Raw genomic sequence first — 19,515 nt, 5'->3', positions numbered from 1 at the left:
TTGCTCGAACTAAAAGAGTGATATACTGTAATGTAAACCATATTAAACAAAATTCCTATATAAATATTTCAACACTTTACTTAAATAATCATATTTTAATAAAATTTCATTAACAGAAAAATCTTTTAATAGAAAAATTATGTCTCACCAATTGTTTACAAATTCATACGTATGTCTATTAGTATGTGCTAAACGGTAAGAAATTACGACTTGAGGTCTTCGAAAAGTACTCCTTAAGTTGATTTTATAGAGTGAAGGAAAACATATTCCTAAACTTTCTATTTTTTTTGGAATATCTGAAATATTAGAGTTTTAAACTATTAAGATTTGAGAAATACTCGAAAAATTATGATATAGGGGAAAGCACGGAGTCTTCCCATACGGCTACAGGGGAAGACTTTCAGGCCACGTACATATTCCGGCTTCTAACACTTTACATTTTTCCGATAGTCCTTTAATGAATCTGGCCTATATATAAATAGCAATGCACAAATACTAGGTTTTAGGTTGATCAAACGTACAGACCACTCACACCAACCCCCTGGCAAGTTAGCCTTTTTATATGGAGCTATTTGAAGCCAATTCCTAAATTGATCTCGGACTCAGCTCACAGTGCTCCGAGGAAAAAATTTATTTAAACAAAAATTTAGTATTTTTATCGCTCCATACGGAAATGTATCTTATAATACGGAAAAACTTCTCACTTTTTAGATATTTAGTGTAACGGTCGCGAGTGCAAAAAAAAATCCCATATAAATTTAAATCGAAGTATGAGAAAGTGACTTCAAATTTCAGGCAACTTACTAGGGGGTTGACTCACACTATCCACTTATTAGGTTAGTCCCTATTTGAATTTCGCTCATTGTATTTGAGCATTTTAAAATCGCAGTAGGGTAAGTTGCATAAATTGGAACAATTTCCAGAGGCTCGAACTTTGATACAAGATTAAAGACATTATAAATACATTTTTCCCTGATGACATACATAAATTTGCTCCTTGATCCTTCTAGAATATTACCGTTTCATGGAAATTCTTGAAAAATAGTTTGAAAAGTTCTTAAATACAAGAAAAATACGTGAGTGCAAAACAATATAATTTGGACAGGGTGGGACAAGTTGGACGTGGGAATTTGGACAATGCGTAGGGGAAGGTTGTGCAAGTTTCAAGATTTTTTACTGAATGCCATACACACTGAATCAATTGTACCACTAGGGTAAAGTGTATAATTAAAAAGTAAAAAACATTAAGGCTTAGATATATATTATTTATTAAATCTTTTTCTTGGATATTTTAATTTTCTTGCTTTGCTCCTTTTCTTCTTTTATTTTGAACCTTTCTTCCTGTTTCTGAAGTCTAATTCTTTTTTTTTTTCTTGCATAGCCTCTTCTTTTAGTTTTCTTTAATCATACGAATTGTCGCAAAGAACTTCAAACATGAATTTAAAAACTCCATAGAATAATAATAGATACCTGTCCACCTTTGGGCGAAAGCATTACACCCGTTTCGTCAAGATTAAAGACGCGATCAGGAGGAAGTTCCAGAAGATCTTTGGATTTTAAATATTCATGAGTTTTCTCAAACCACTCAGTGATGCCCTCAGTGGTAATACCAGCTCTTTGGGTTGTGTATGCTTCTGGTGTACGAAGTCTCAATTCTGGGTATCTGTTCAAAAAGCTCTTGAACCAAGTGTATCCTGGCCTTCCATCGGTGAACTCGTTGACAATCTTGAACTTCTTACAAATAATTTGCACAGTGTTGAGGACTTGATCTTTTGTTATAGGATGCCACTTGTCACTGCATCCTAAAATCCATTCAACGAGCTCATCTTCTATATCTTTTGGCAGCGTAGGAGGCCTTCCCCCAGAGCATTCTTCCGGACATTTCCCGGTCAGCTTATTAAAAAGTGTTGTCCTTGGCACCCCAAATAATACTGATACCTGACTTAGTGACTTTCCTTGACGAAAAGCTTCCAGTGCTTTGTTCACTTGGTCTTGAGTATAGGATTTGTACTTTTTCAATTTATTTGCCTTTTTACCCATCTGAAATAAAAAGAAAACCCCTGCAATACAATCGTATCTCCGGATGTCCAACTTGTCACTTTTGCTCACGCTTCAAATAAGCACTATTTCTTCATACAGTTAGTAATTATATCAAATAAAACCATTACGTATTGTTAACTATCGAGATTAAACACTTTATTCCACTAAAATTTGCCAGAAATATTGAGAAATGTCAACAGAACCGAAAAACCAAAGTCACTCTTCTTGTGTTTTTATTAGGAAAAAATGGCCGATCGATGTATTTTTTCGACGGTGAAAAGTTAATCTGTCAATTGAGGTGAGAATTTTATACGTTAAATCTTATTCATATGAATGGATTTTCACTTTATTTGCAGCACAAGGAACCAAATAATTAAACTATAACATAGAAAAATATACTAATTAAAATTTAGTACTGTATTTATCAAGAAAAAATTGCCTGTCCAACTTGTCCCAGCGAAATTTTCCAACTTTTGCCATTGTTCAACTTGTACCAATTTACCCTATATTTCTGACTACATTTGAGTACAAATCAGGCAAAGAAAGATTTCATTTCCTGACTAATTCTGTTCCGGTGTTTCCTATCGAATTCTGAAATTTTAAATTTACAACACTTATTTTAAATTATTTTAATCTGAACAGATTTTCAAGATTGGTTTAACTATCCTTATAGATTAAAAGAATGATGAATTATTTCAAAATCTTAATTTGTAATTGATGATCACATTGATGTAACGTTTTCCAACCATAGAATCGAAGTTTCAGTATTCCGCGAAGTACTTTTTCATTTTAACTTGGCACTATTTATTTTCTTTATTAAGTTTATTACTCACACATCACAGCCCATCCAGTTAATGAATACGTCTCTGACTAGTGAAACCAAACATTTAAAGTGAACAACAATTAGTAGAAGATAGTTAGTTTAACTTTAGTCGTTGCTTCAAAAATGCCAATTGTTTGGGAGAAATTTTCTGGCACGGAGGAAGAGGTTGAGAAAGTGAAATATGCTGGAATGGAGGAGTTTATAATTGCGAAAAATACGGATATTCCGCATAAATGCCTATGGTCGATAGATCAGTCGTGCTTTCTCCCTGGTTTCTTCCGGGACTCCATTGAGACCTTCTACAATTTTGAAGTACGTCCTGATGATGTTTGGTTGGTGACTTTTCCAAAATCTGGATCTACATGGACCCAGGAAATGATTTGGCAGATTTGCAATAATTTAGATTATGAACGAACTAATAACGAATATGAGTCGGAGACATTTATTTATCTTGAGTAAGTTCAATTGGTAATCAATTTATATACAAGTGCATTAGTATAATTTTACTACAGTGTATTATAATACCCCTTTCGGGAATTTCGCCTAAGAGTTAAAATAGACTCAAGAAGCTGATCATCGGGAATATTTAGTATCTCATTCTTTCGCACCCCCCCCCCCAAGTTCGATTGAGCTAAATTGAATTTTTTGTGATGTTTATTAGAAATAGAAGTGTACGAAAGAATGTGATAGACATATGCAAAACGTGTGAGAAAGAAAAGAATTCCAATTTCAACTTCATGAAATTTTCCTGATCCAAAAAATGTGGCAGAACCGTTAAGAAACATTTATTTCATATTAATAATATTTTTTCAGAACGAACTACGTCTTATCTAAGCAAGTAACATTACCCAATATACTGAATATATTGAGAGAAACAAAATCTCGTCGATTTATCAGGAGTCATCTGCAAGCTCCTCTGCTTCCCAAACAGCTCTGGACAGTCAAACCAAGAATAATCTATGTGGCCAGACATATTAAAGATGTAGCCATTTCCTTCTACCATCATTACAGAAATATACACCACTTTTCTGGAAATTGGCAAGACTTTTTCGATATCTTTATGAAGGATCGGGTTATGTTTGCTCCATATCACACTCATGTCTATAACTTCTGGCAGATGAGAAATGAGGAGAACATCCTTTTTCTAACATATGAAGAGATGAAGAGAGATCATCCCAGTGTGATTAGGAAAACTGCGCACTTTTTGGGAAAATCTTTGAACGATGAACAAATCTCTGAGCTTGCAGACTATCTTTCTTTTTCAAAGTTTTCCAGTAAGTTAATCCAAAAAGCTTATTATATTTGGCAATTTTTTATTCATTGTTACGACTAAGATCGCTAAGTTAATAGCATCCTGAATTTAGCTTGAAGAGATGGAAAATTAATGCAATATTTTTTTTATATAGAAAATCCTAGGGTAAATCTCGATTTTTATGTTGATAAATTTCAAAAGGACCTTCAAACGACATTACCTGATGCTGACTTTCGTTTTGTGAGGAAGGGAGTGATAGGATCCTACAAGGAAGAAATGCCAAAAGAAATTATTGAGGCCTTTGATAGATGGACTCGGAAGCAAATCGAAAAAACAAAAATGGACCCAGATATTTATCGTGTTTTCTGTGACGTCTAACTCTAGATTCTAGAATATCTGCAAAAAGTGTTTCAATTTAGAAGTTGTCATCAACATTGAGCCGGCGGTGGACAAAAAAAATACAAATTTTAAACATTAACGAAGTATTTTAATAAATTTAATAAAAATTATAAGTAGGGGAGACCGGGGTACCTTTAGCCAGGGGTAAAAGTAGACAGTGGATTTTTCTCGTTTTTCTTAAAATGTACATCGAGCAAAGTATTTTTTAATGAAAGTAGGAACACATCCCCATATTACCAGAAATATTTATAACTCTGAACCTGTTATCCTACAATTTAGAAGCATTTTTATAAAATGGGTATAAAATTGTAGATTTGATGTTACAGTTTTTGGACCAGCATTTGGTTTTCTGAGTTTCTAGTCAAGATTTCATAGTTTTATCTCATTTATGATTTAATAAACTTAATTAAAAAATATTTTTCACTTGGATAATTATTATCCACTTTTTTATATAAGATGATAAGCACTGAAACAGCCCTCGGGGCAGTTGTAGTCACTCTTCCGTGGCGGTCTAAAACTATCAATGATTTTTCACTAATCCATGGATAATTGTTAGATGAAAAAGTACTATTGATATTCCAAGCAATATTGCCATTTGTATGAGGAACTTGAGAAATAGATTTTTTCAGAATGTTTGCTTCATTTTGCCTCAATTACAAAAATGTCATAAAAAAGTTGGCTAAAGCCATTTTCTTTAGGTTTAAGTAACATATTTAGAATCAGTGGGCTTCAGTGTATCAAGTGAAACAATATTTGGTATCTCCAGTTTAAAATTTAATCTGGGAAACTAGTGGCAATTAGTACCCCAAAAGTGGCTATTTCTACCCAGGCCGGGGCAAGTGTAACCAATGTGTCATACTTTTTTCATTATCCTCTCCAGAAAAAGTCAAGGATTTTAGAGCTTTGAACTACACTGTTTCATATAGCCAATATCCTAATGCTACTTATGAAACATAAAAATATTAGACAAACCTTATCATTTTTTCACAAGTCACTCGCGAAAAAAAAGCTTCATTTACTGGCTAATTCTAACCCTGTCTCCCCTAATTATTGCTTTGCCTTCTTAAATTAGTTTTTCTATTTTTGTTGCATTTCTGAGATATTTTAATTTTTCAGTCTCTATCTTCATTATGTTTCGCAAATAATTTATGATAATAAGCACAGCAAAAAAAATTTCTTTGATTCAAGTGTATGTATGATATATAAATTGGTTCCGCTCATAATCCCGAAAGCCAAAATCCAGAAAGCCAAAATCCCGAACGCCAAAATCCCGAATTCTTAAAAGGGTCATAGTTATACTCCTATGATTGCACCCACACTTGCTGGAGGTAAAGGGTAATTTTCTGTGTATTGGGAAATTATTCTACACACTATCCTCCGTATAATTTCATTCATTTCAGAATTTTAAACATTCGTGAATTTGGCTTTCGGGATTTTGGCCGTTTCCGATATAAATACGTAGGACAAGTATTTCGTTTTTCATTGACATTATTGCTCGTAATACTGAAAGAAACCAGTGAAAATCAGTTTAAATTTTATCCACAAAGTTTTTTTTTTAACAAAGATCATTAAAAAAAATTGCGGTAGTTATTTTAATCTTTTCTATAAGTATTTTTGACCTGCTTTTTATCTGATACAGTAACCAATTAGGATTTATGAATATAATTCAAATGGTTAATTAGTCATTCAGGTAATTTGTGAAACAATTTGTCTTAAAAATAAAAATATTTTAATTAGCAAAAAGAATTATCAGCACAAAAATAGAATCGAGTAGGGGAAAGCATGCTACCTTCGAACGACTCAAGCTTCGGACAACTCATTTTTTTCTATGTACTTTATGGATTTCACCTATAACTCTTTTCTGAAAATTTGAGGCATCAGATTAGCTATTAAAATATAATATTATAATAAGGCCAAATTTATTTAAAGTACATTAGCCGTACTCACTATGGCGCTGTTATCTTGTAATATCGTTATCTCGTTATCTCGTTATGTTCTCGTAATAGCCGTACTCACTATGGCGCTGTTATCTTGTAATATCGTTATCTCGTTATCTCGTTATGTTCTCGTAATGTATTTTATAAATGAAAAATTATAACAAGATAACAGATTACGGAGATTACGAGATAACAACGCCATAGTGAGTACGGCTTTTATAAATGAAAAATTATAACAAGATAACAGATTACGGAGATTACGAGATAACAACGCCATAGTGAGTACGGCTATTGAAAAAATGAAGTGTTTGAAGCAGGTAACGGGCTTTCCCCTCTAGAACTTTAATTTGGGTCCGTAACGTCCTAGACACACTTACGCCTCATGCCGAGAAATAGTTTAACGTAATTATAACAAAATAAAATGATTTGACTAAATTCCCATCAGCTTCCCACTAACTAAGCCGCTTCTCGTCTTAAACCGAAAGATGTATTAGTCAGAAACTCATGGAAATGCAATCTGATCATTGTTTTGATTATAATTACGTTAAACCGTCTCTTGGCTTAAGTCATAAGTCTGTCCAGGGCATAATAGAAGTTAAATATCTTTTACAGGAATACAACTACTTTATAAAACAAATCATCTAAATTTAAACTTAAGAAAACATTCCAATTAATTTCGAATTAGACAAACTTTAAAGAAAAGCTTTGATTAATTCTGTTTTTGTGTTATTTTTTTTCTGGTTTAAGAATAATGAAATGTCATGTGACTTTCACTTAAAGTAATTTAAATAAAAGAAAATAGAAAATGTTTTTGTGGGTAAGGGAGCGAGGAACAAAATTCAAAAAGACAAAACTTTGAAAAATTGGTAATGATCAAAATAAAATAGATTTGGGATTCTTTTTTTAAAGACAGAAACATCTTTTTTTTTTAATTTAGAATTTTTTAAATATAGAAATACCTATGTTTCTTACTTATGAAGATAATATATACAGCTATCTTATCAAAAGCTTCCTCTGACGGGAGTTTATCATTTAAAAATTTATAATTTAAGATTTACTGATTACGAATTTAATTTTAGTTTTAGAATTATTTTCTGAGGAATTTTCTCAGCATGAATTCTTATTAATCAAATTTGATTATTTGGAATTGTTAAGAGCCTCTGCTGACTTATCAAAAGATATATTTATCGCAAATAGATTTGATCTGATATATTCCGTTTGTGAAAAAGTTTAACACTACAAAGATTATTCTATCTTCCATTAAGATGATTTTCTTAACAAATTGTCCAAGAGCTGTATTAGACATGTAACTAGAAATATTCTCTGCCTAATTAATTACTAAGTTACGTAGGGGGCCTTGAACATTTATCTCAAAATGGACTGATTATGAACATTGCACTCTTCCCTTTCAATAGTTACAATAGTTCCCTTTCAGTGTTAGGAGTTCTTACCACAAACAAAATTATTTAAACTTTAAAATTTGTTAACGCATTAGGCACAGTTTAAGATTTTTCCTTCATCAAGATGATACTTTAGCATTCGTCTCTCTTTATAACATTTCTCTAGAATCTATTGCACAAAAACAAATTCAATTCTCAGAATTCTGCAGATATTCTTCTAGGAATCTTCGAGGAAGTTACTGAGGCGCTCCTAAAGTCTATCAATATCCCAGGATTTCTCACAGAAATTCACGCATATGGTCCAGTGATTATCTGTAGAAGCTTACCTCTAGTCGCTCTCGACACAAATCGTCACTTTTTTGCTGACAAAGAAGCACCTCTTGAAGGTAGAATGGGTGCAAAAATACTTTTCTTGACACTCTCCACGAAGGACTTCTCCAGAGATTTACAGCGTGGGGCTATTAAGTCGAGGAAATTCCATGGCGCTCATTCCAGATGTTGTTCCAAAAAAAAAAAGAAAAGAATTGTTATATAGGTTTTGTGAGCTTATGCAAATATTCAGGTAGTTTGCTTTTGAAGATGCCAGTTCCGCTTTTTCTAAACACTTTCGGGGCGCGCAAGAAATTGGATATTTACACAATTTCTTAGATTTCCATCTCCTTAGTGACGCTTCTTCCCTTCGTTTTCTGGGTTTCTTGTACCTCTGACAGCTCAACAACAATCGATCATTCATTTGGCAACATGAAGAAACTGACTACGAAATGTCCACATTATTGCATTTTAGGGTTCAAACAATCACGCTCCTATTCCTGGGATATTTGTAAAATGATCCCCCGAGTTCACGGTTCAAGATCACCCTGTCGATCATTGATTGAGGATTTGTGGGGATTGATTGGGTGAGGGTAAGAAGAGACTTTTTGGCATTTTTGAGGTTTAACTTCTTCCCTTTTCTCTGCTTTCTTTCACTTTCTTGCTTTGATCCATCAATTGCACAATTAGGATGACTCTATTTTGAGATATCGCGGAGGATTAAAATGTTATCCCATTAGGATCTTCTGACGTCTTTTTATGCCCATGTGAATGATATTAGATTATATTTTTTTTTTCATACGGATTTGTCTTATTGTAAGCCAAAATGTATCTAACATAGTGAATATCTTTATTAGCTTTGATTAAATCAGAAATTTATGAGAGATACTAGTAAGCACGATTTTGCTGTCCAGTTTTTAAATAAGTACGAAGTTTCAGGACTTGTGTTCCTTTTCAGGTCTACAAATTAAATAACAAAATCATATATGTATACAAGTTGGAATTTTTGAAATTCAATTTTAGTGCTGACCCTATTTATTTTTTAAATACGACAATACTTAAGATTATGTATCTAAACTTCATTATATGATCACTAGTGGTGCAAGAATGGCAAAAGATTTAAATTTATTTCTGAACTTTAAATATTTATGTCTCTGGCACTTCTTTTAGATAAAGAAAATTACATAAAACCAAAATTTTCATTCCTGTCTTTCTAAAAGGTTTTGCAAATGGTTATTTCATTCTATTCCACTCTTCTAAATTGCATCAAACTAAATTGAATTTGATGCGATGCTCAAACCAAATAAAGAGATAGAATGGGATTGATATTAGGAAAATATTTGAGAAAGAAAGGGGTGTAAATTTTGATTTCATAATTTTTTTCTGTTGCCAAAAATTGTACCAAAACCATTAAAATCTATGTTTCAAATTCAAATCGATTTTTATTATCGGAACCTTATAACAAAATCGCTAGTGTAGCTTCTATGGTGATGTAGAGTCCTGCATTCTCAGTACTCTTTACATGTAACTCAATGTACATTATGTTATGTACCACATTGATGCTTTTAAGCACATTAGCCTTAACGCCACCAATGCCATTTTATGAGTTGTTTCTTTTGCATTAGTTTTGGTAAAATTTACTGCGGGGTTTTCCAAAATTTTTTCCTCTGGCTGGCAAATGTTTACTCTCCGAAGGGATGTCCTTCCACATTTCTTCTTGAGATTTTATCGTCCATATGGCGCCAATATGCAGAGTCACACTCTCCCGTAACTTACAGGAAGAAATTCCTGGAAGAGCCAACAAAGTACTGAGAAGTCCCTAAGACGTTATTTACATGCAAACATATCACAAATCCGGGAATTCAGAAGCTGAGGACAATATCAACCCCTTTCTCTAACGATTGAAAAGCCATTGAAGAAGCCATTGAGAGGACTGAAACATTCAGTAGATCCCTGTGGAATTCTCATGAAATATTATCTAATCTCTCGATGGAAGTTTTTCTTCAGCACAATTCAACTTTAATCCTTTTTTGAGAAGGAGATGAGGAAAAAATTAATTGAATCCTTCGGGAGGATTTTTTTTTCTCAATTCAATAGCGTGGGACTTTTTTTTTCTGGGTGCTCAAATGCAGCAAAATTGAATGTTCCTTTGTATTCTTCAGTAACGGTCTTTTTTCCTCCTTTTTCTCCTCCTTCTTTGTGTCCTTTTTTCTTCCTTCAGCACATAAAATTCCATGACAATTTCTTCTACTATCGCAAAGTCACTTTTATATCATATCCTCTGGAGACAATTTTTACGAGGCCACTAACCATCTTTTCATGGATGTTTTAAGTTCGACTTTACAGGAATGATAAATTACATATGAGCTCTTAATTTAATGTTAAATGAATCACTAGAATATTGGATACTTAAATTGTGATGAATGTTTGAAATTTTATAGCGTGATGTAATAAAATTTGTAGAGATTGTAAGGCTTTTAGTATAGTTTGAATTCTTTAGGATAACACTCCACTTTCCTGGAAAAATTTATAAATTACTGAAGCACTACTCATATATCTTAGACAAAACGAAGAATCTCCAGCATAGGAATCGAATTTATTAAAAAAAAAAACCAAATTACCTTTTTAAAGTAAAATTTTATTTTTCTTTGCTTTAATCCAACGACTTTTTTTAATTTTAAAATATTGTAGTACATTTTAAGTTTGAGTATAAGGATCACTTAAGACGTTATTGTCACTTGAATAATTATTATTATGAACGTACCGTTAAAAATTCAAATTTCAAAGGGTTACCGTAACATCCCAGCGAGCACACTTAGCTGAAAAAAGTAGCGTTTTCAGCATATTTTTGCTGAATCGACTAGCAAAAATTTGCTGACTGATCAGCAGTTGTCGAACAAAAAGTGCTAACCAAATATATGGAAATGGCACTGAATCGCCAATTTTGTTTCAAGGTTAGCAGAATTCAGCTGAAAATACATATGTTTTCAGCTGAATTGCATTCGGTTAGCATTTGGTGCTCGCTGGGATCTCCCAGCATTTCTATAGATTAAAATTATTCTTACAATAAATTAGAATTTTTTTTAAACATTGCAGATTTCAAAATAATTCTGTTAATCTCTTTATTTCAATACTACTTTACATAAGTTACATGTATTAAACCTTTTCTAAACCTCAACTTCAATCCATATGGCCATATATGGTGCCCGAAACACATCTCTGGAGGTGTTTTTGAGGATCCACCACAGACTTTTCAAGAGGGAATCAGTTAATGAGGGTGAGATTGGCGTCAATCTGCAAGCTGTTGCACCCTCGAGTTGATTTCTGGACAAAATGTTCAGTTCTTGCCTGCTGTTTCATTCCAATCGCTGTTTCTTCCATTCCTATGGACTCTGGAGGTATCTAATGCGCGCAGATTTTCCCTTTCCGTAAAAGATTAATCCTACAACATATGCTCAAGAGAGGTTCCACCAAAGTGATTGCTTATATTCCCTTTGAGACTAAATTGCCCTACATTGTTTGTAATTTATTAACACCAGAGATATATCAGGCCACCTTGCTCACCGAGTGACTTGGAGACTTTTGGCACCAGATGATAAAAATTTTTGGAAAGAAAAATGGAGTGTTTATCGGCTGACGCCTAAGAAATCATACTGCCGAAAACCTCAGAAAAGATGGGCGGATCATAAACTTGGATTCTCCATCGAAGCCTCGTTAGTTGGGAGAACATCTCAATGGGCCAAAAGCCATAATTTTGTGGTCACCAAACTCCCCGAATCTCGATCTGAAATCAAAAGATAGCCATCCTGAGAGTCACTCCAATTTATGCAAAAGGTGTTTTCTAAGCAGCACAAAGAGAAATCCTCCATGGAAGACCAACTGTTCTTTCCGTAAAAATTCAATACTAGACTAGAGAATGGCTCCAGAAAAACCTTTCCGGAGAGTTTTTCTATTGAAATCTAACATCTGACTGTTTTTGAGGCTCAACCCAAAAAAAAATCTTATCACTCTTCAGCTTTTATTGGGCAAAGAGGTGGAACAATAAATACAGAAAAGAGACTCCAGAGGAGCATAAAAAGTCCGGGCCGCAAAAAAAAGAATAAATTATTTCAAAGGGTTTTTCCAGCTGATGCCTGACAAACGGACAAAATGGATCTCAAAAATCCCTCAGGATGGACGAAAAAACCATGCCTCATTTGGGGAAGTTCTTTAAGCCTCTTGCACGAATCGTTGCAACTGCTCGACTGAAAAAACACAATTTCTGTAGAAACCACAAAAGTTTCAGGGATGGAAATATATAGGTAATGCTTTGTAAATGGCATCTTTCATTTTAGCTCAGGAAATTAGCTTCCTCCGTGGTTGTTTTCATTTCAAGTAGAGAATCGCATCCGCGACTTTGACCCATTTCTCTTTGTCAGCTCCTATTCAAATAATCTTCAAAGGAGTATGGCAGGAAATACGTTAAGATGAGTGGATGGTGGTGGATGTTGAAAATCTGTGATGAACTCTTATTAGTTTAAGGTAGATGTGATTATTATTTTAAACTGACTTAATATGCTAAAATAATCGAATGAGAAATAAACTTAAGGAGCCTAAAAAAGCTCATACTAAAACCTTTTCACGCTTTCTATTTTTCTAGACTATCTGAATCGGGGGCCCATCAAGCCTAATAAAAAGTGAAGCTGGTTTTCAATTTTCCTTGTAAAAGCTATTGCACCGCGACTTAAACAAATTTACTCGTAGTTCTTGTATTATTTCGGCGAGCATAATGATATATGTATTTTTAGATAGCTTTTAATGTACGATTTCGAAATATATCAGACTGATAAGTCAATTCTCCTTAGGAAAAAACTTGCCAATAGTCTTCAGTGCATCTATGCAAAAACGTATGGAAAAATGAAATGTTGATAGGCCCCTGATCTGAATACACTCCGTATATTGATGAATACGTTAGGCTATATTCAGGTATTACTATACACTGTATCTGTTGGTCTTCTGTGTTTAGTAGGGATATGTTTAGTAAAGGTTGGAGTCAATTCGTCTCACCACTATGATCTGAGGAAAAAAGACATACAAAATGTCTTATAAAAATATGCCACACCCCTTTTAGGACTTACAAGTGAAGTTAGACTTATGAATTCGCAAAAAATTGTCTTCTTAAAAAATATTAACGTTTCTTCCTGCATTTTTTGTTAAATTGCTTCTAGTGTGTAGAGATCTTAAGGAGATACAATATATAGGGGGGGGGGGGAGGAGGTCCCAGTCAAAATCCCGAAAGCCAAAATTCCAAATTCTTAAAAATGTCATAGCTACTCCCACGATTCCACTCGCGCTTGTTGAAGGCAAAGGGAAATCTTCTGTGTCTTGGGAAATTATTCTAAATATTTTCCTTCTTTTAATTTCATCCCTTTCAGGATTTTGAACATTCGGGATTTTGGCGTACGGGATTTTAGCTTTTGGAATTTTGGCTGCCACCAATACAGGGGAACTCTTTAAATAAACTTAATAAAATTTAAGCCCTATCCATTCAAAAGAGATTTAATACAAAATAAGAAAGAAATAAAATATTGCGAGGGTCTAAAAAATAACTAGGCGACCCTTAGACCGTCTTCAGACTAGAGGTTTAGCCCAGTTTCCGAGGGTCTCAAAACCTTAAACAGCAACCGATTTAATTGATTTTTCAAAATGTAATGGGTCATTTGCCCTTAATAATCCAATCCTAAATCAAAATTTTCCAAAAAATCTAAACTAATAAGATATTAGAGAAGTTAAGCCATATAACTAAGCCTTAGGTCTGAAGCCCGTATTACAGGAAGGTCTAATTGGGTAACTTTTACCATTTTCTTTTCTGAAGCAGTTGGATTCAGTGTTAGTATTTTGGCAGTTCTTTCGTGATTTTAGCAAGAATGAGGACTTATGGACACGCGAAGGGATAAGTGGTAGACCGTGTACACCGCTCATTTTATTCATTGAAAATATACTTGTGGTTTGAAACTCTTTAAGATTGCCGTAATTTTGTTTATCCCAAAGATATTAGATTCGCATCCAGTGAACGATAATACTGGAATTTTTATAAGGCTTAGGAATATCAATATCAATACATTTCCAGAAATTTAGCTTGCGATGAGGCCTAGTTTTTATATAGATTGCGTGCCACATTTAAATTTTGTGATTGAGGGAACCCAATCAGTGCTCCTTCCCTACTTTGAGCTCCTTCTAGGGTTTTCATTCATCTTAGCGATCACGCTTCAGTAAAATATAACATACATAACAAATATAACATAAACTAAGGAAAAGATGAAGAGTTTCACCCCTCAATGTTCTCTATTCTGATTTTGAGGATCGACAGATGATCAACAGTGATCGAGGATGTTCACAATCCACCTACTTCCTCACTCAACAAGTCCTGCGAAATTTGGCGCAATTTTCAGGTTGATCTATTTAAGTATATGTATACGAAAGTGATGAGATCCATCCCTGTGAGAAGATCAAACAGACCTATCTCGCAGTATCCGGATCTTTGGGTCCCGCCTCAATCATGAAATATGATCTCTAATTTATTTCCGGTGTGTTGCTCCTTTATTGACTCTTCTGCATCAAATTTTGTCTCCCTTTAGAAGTGGTTCAAGGTGTTTTTTCTCGATGATTTTGCATAAGAAACGATCATTTTTTTTTTGTACAATCGCGCATCTCGAATGTCAAGGAGAATATTTTGAAGGAAGGGAAGTGCAGGAAAAAGTCCGGGTGTTTTTCTTCCAAGTTTGGTTTTGCTACCAAGAGCGAGATAGAGAGAAGGAGAATAAGGAAACATAATAGATGCTTTCTTTTATGGTTGTGATCGCAGGTATAGAAGATCAGTGATCCTCAAAAAGAACGCCCAAAAATCTTGCAGAAGGCACATGTGACTTTTGATTTGGGCTGTGGACGCATTTTGAGAACCATTTCTTAATTTTTACGTCCACTCTCTTTCTGGGACATCTGCTTTAGGGCCCCGTAGCTATATTGCGAATGACGAAAAGAGAGAAGAAGATCGGTCTTGAGATCCCCATTGAAGATCTTAGAAAATACACACGATCATCTACGCACGATCCGATTTCATTCTCGGCCAATTTTCGGACGCGTGGCTCAAACAATTGGCGATTGAATTAATTGTATCTCGCGATGGCTTAAGAATTGAGGTGATCTTGCGTGATCGTGACACCGGCAATCGTACTGAAAAAAAAAATCCAATAGCCCCTCTCATTTTTTGATTTAAAACTTTTGAGGCATCAGCTGAAGAAATCACATCTGCCAGTGCTGTAATTTTCATAAATTTGTGCAGCCATCGAATGGTGATCAATTTATATAGCATGACGATCACTGTGACATTCCTGCGTTGTCGCGAGCGCCGCAGTCGATAAGACCAATTTACCAAATTACATACACTCGTCCAAAATTTCCTCCGCCCCATGCCACCGCATTGATACATTTTCGCTGATGGTGATCACTCTGAAGATCGCCAGTATAATCGATACGACGTGAGACACGGGGATCGCGGACGCTTTCCGTGAAAGTGACACATGCAGATGTCACAACATACCAAACAACTCACCCGGCAGATTTTCCACTTGATTTCCCGACACAAAAATTCACCTGCTTTCCAAAAATCTCACCACGTTACTTCGACCGATCATGTAAGACCAAACAGCCAATTAAGAACATAAGATCATTAAGTTTGCGATCGGAATGTGAATAATATTTAAATATTTTGGTATGAAAAGTCTTTTGTAAGTTCGTTTTTGAACTTCATTAAGAATTAACTACAAAATTAATTGTAAGATTTTATATTTTAAAAATTTGTGTATTTTTATTTCTTTGTAGATCTTTAAATCTATTGTTCAACTATTAGATTCAATTTATCTAATTTCTCTGAATGTAAAAATATTTAGGAAAAAATTGACTTATTTTTTTTATTATTATGAGATTTTGCAAAAAACGTCACAATAGTTTCTTGTTTCAAAATATGAAACTTTCAGAACGTGTAGGGGAATTCTGTAAGAGTAGGGGAGACTGGGGCAAAAAGTCACAAATCGAAAATTTTAAAATTCAATATCTTCCAAGATAAATAAGATAGCGGCTTAAAATTTTGTTTCATAGATAGCCGCCATAAATCTTCTTCAATGTCGTAAGTTTGTTAGAATTTGAACAAGGAATTTAGAAAATAAAAAATATCGAAATTTTTAGCCCTATATTTGAAATATTTTCCGTGCAGAAGATATCAATTATTAGCTACTTATATTAAATTTGATGCTCTGGTGAATAATTCCCAAATTATCTGAATATTCTTTGAATACGAATCCGCTATCTATTTTAGAATTTTACAAAGATTCTTTTCTACAGAAATCCTTTTATTAAAACGACAACTTGGGTAAAAAGTAACAAAAGCTATGGAGCAAAAAGTAACAGAAACTGAAACAATTTCTGATGTCCCACGGTGAAAAGAAACGTCAATGCTATGTGTCGCCGCTTGTTGTTTGCATTGGTCAAATGATTTGCAGTTTTTCGTGTGTTTTTTGTAAAATAGCTTAAAATGCGCTTTTCTCGCTCAGATAGAGAAAACGGTGTTTTACAAAGGTGTAGAAGAATAAATTTCCTATGAAAATATGTAATCTAGGTATTTTACTTAAATTTACGGAATCCCGTAATAAAGCGAATCAAAATGTGATAGTATTTTATGCTTGATACTATTTTCCCCAGCATTTTTGAGAATGATCACAAAATTACGTTTTAGAAAATGGTTCGATTAATATATTTCCTTACGAAATAGAGGAAAATGACTTTCACAGAGTTGTAGAGCGGTAAATGTCCTATAAAGCTGTGCTAATTAAAAATTCTAGAGGTGCACGGGTAGTTTGTAAAAAAAAATAATATCCGTTTGGTGACTTTTTGCCCCAGTCTCCCCTATAATTAGAAATGTTTGTATGGAAAATACGGAAAAATTGATTGGAAACAGGTTCATGTCAGTTACTAAAGTTACGAAAGTTTTATAGAGTTCCTTGTAATGCTTACTCGATGTTCACTAGCCTTTAATGTTGCCCAGTCCCTAAATTTATCAAGAAAATTTGTCATATGACATTGTCATTTCGTTACAGAATTCCCCTACTGATAAATACTTCTAGTATGAAAACTGCTTTAGGGAAATTTAAAATTAGATTTCAGTAATTAGTGTGACTTATTTATCTGAACTTTAAATTAAATAATCTAGGCCAGTCAGCATAATAATTGTAATAGCAAAATGCTTTAATTCTTTTTTAATAGAATGCAAGAGTAATATTATTTTTTATCAAAAAAAAAAAGTGTTTTTTTTATTTTTTAACATAAACCAAGCAGAGTAGCTAAATCATTTCAAAGGATTAGGATAATCCTAATAAACTCAATATTATTTATATGCTTTTGATATTCATCTACAAACATTTTTTAGTCATTTTTTTCTATTGTTTTTTTTAATAATCTAACAAACTATATCAGCTAGTTCGAATATTTTGATATATAAAAAAATTGTATCTTATAATATATTCAATTAAATAAAGAACTTTTATTTAATTGGATTTTTATTACTAGAAACTATAAAACTATTTTTCAAGATGTAATATATTAAAATAAAAGCATTTTCATTTTATTTTTTATCTAAAAAATTGTATTTTCATTTAAAACCATTTACTGATTTGTAAATATTCAAATAGCCGTCTCCTAATGAATTTGCTAATTATATTATTCTTTGGATGAAAGATTTTAATAATTAATTTCAATTATTTTTAATTTAATAATTTTAATAATTTATTAATGGCAAAAAACAAACGATCAGTAAAAAATTCTAAATGGGCAGTAAAATATTAAAAATGAGCAGTAAAATATCTAATTATGGTCAGTAAAAAACTTAAATCTTTACAAAAATGGGCCTTATTTACATATTTAACATTTAAAATTGTTCCATATAGAGTGAAAAGTCTTTTATTTTCCCTTTGCCAAAATGTCGACGATAATATCACTGTTTCAAATTTTTTTGATACTGATCAATTTTAACCTTTTACTGCTCATTTATTCAATGCCTTTATTAATTTTCAGTTATTTTTGAAAGATTTTTTGACTGTTCAACAATTGTGTTTCTATTAAATTTAAAATACATATATTTTTTACTTTCTATCTTCATACAAAATTAATTTATGTATACCAAATTTGATTATTTGAGTTTTTTCTGTTTGTTCAGATTTTATTTTATTTTTTTTTATTCTTCTTGTTAAATTTTTAAATATTTTTCGTACCTCTTTGTGATGATTACAACATTTTTAGAAAATATTATACATGCTTTTTTTTAAATATTTTTTAAAGGAGAGTGGATTAGTTCAAGGCATGTGTAGCTGTATAAGATGTATATAATATATTTAAGATGTATATAATATATTTAGATGTATATAATACATTTTATTTTAAAATCTAAACCCAAGATTTTTTGTTCCATTATGTTTGTATATTTTTTAAGAAATAATTTCTAATCATTTGAAAAACGCATGTAAAATAATAATGTTAATATTCGTTGACTGCCCCAACTTCCCATAATTTATTTTGATCAAACCAACTGCATGTCTTTAACATTATAAGATATTAATCATTTTTAAACATTTTTTTCAATATTTTTTACTGTTTTTACACAGTTTCATTTAATGTTGCGTTTTTATTTGTTTTATTGTTTCTGTAATTTTTATTGACTTTTCAATATAATCAACCTTCTTCAAACACCAGTAATACCATCAATTGGCACTTTCAACATGGCATTTTATCCATATTTTCTCAACCAATTTCCTCCCTGAATGATCAAGTTTTGGCTCCTGATCACTCGAAAGATCGCACTTTGGCGGCATGTCTCGAACTTAAGAGTGACACACTGAATGACCGAGGATGGCAAATTGCTATAACAATTTGTGAACTCCGAAACGCGGGTCGTAACACGAAAGGAACGCAGGCGATCAAACCGGAAATGGAATTATAGTGGCATTTATCTTCGCAATTAAAAGGTAAAATAACGAAGAAATAAAAACAGAAAAGTATAATTGCGGGTCGTAATGACAATTGAAATATTTTTCTCAGTTCAACGGGCCTGTCGAAAATATTTTTGGTTGAGTTTTCTTGGGCCAGCAAAAAGCCACGCGACCGGTTACTCGATCATGATCGTTCTCGATCTCTGGAACGGCCCTTTCTTCTCCCAAAAGGAACACAAAGTCGAGGAGTTAATTAATAAAACCATCAATTTGAGGTGCTCTTTTGGGTGAGTAATTAGATTTTTTTTTCTGGGAAATAATATAATCCCCGAAGTAGAAA

The 19,515-nt window shown here is 32.9% G+C and overlaps 1 protein-coding gene across 1 annotated transcript; it reads left to right on the top strand.

Moving 5' to 3' along the window:
- The first annotated feature begins 2,986 nt into the window (after window positions 1–2,986).
- On the top strand, window positions 2,987–8,596 carry LOC129803502 (luciferin sulfotransferase-like). The gene is made up of 4 exons (XM_055850149.1): window positions 2,987–3,318; window positions 3,761–4,137; window positions 8,073–8,237; window positions 8,562–8,596. Exons 1-4 carry the CDS (start codon window positions 2,987–2,989, stop codon window positions 8,594–8,596), a joined length of 909 nt encoding a protein of 302 aa, XP_055706124.1.
- The last annotated feature ends 10,919 nt before the right edge of the window (window positions 8,597–19,515 follow it).

This window comes from Phlebotomus papatasi, chromosome 1, assembly GCF_024763615.1.
Source record: "Phlebotomus papatasi isolate M1 chromosome 1, Ppap_2.1, whole genome shotgun sequence".
NCBI lineage: Eukaryota > Metazoa > Arthropoda > Insecta > Diptera > Psychodidae > Phlebotomus > Phlebotomus papatasi.
Note: the sequence above shows the minus strand (reverse complement) of the source record. Positions and strands in the feature narration are given on the sequence as shown.

Coding starts and splice junctions, on each gene's coding strand:
- LOC129803502 (XM_055850149.1), top strand. CDS start 2,987: ATGCCAATTGTTTGGGAGAAATTTTCTGGCACGGAGGAAGAGGTTGAG. Junction 4,138..8,072: donor TTCTTTTTCAAAGTTTTCCA/GTAAGTTAATCC, acceptor ATATTCTTCTAG/GAATCTTCGAGGAAGTTACT. Junction 8,238..8,561: donor CAAAGAAGCACCTCTTGAAG/GTAGAATGGGTG, acceptor TACCTCTGACAG/CTCAACAACAATCGATCATT.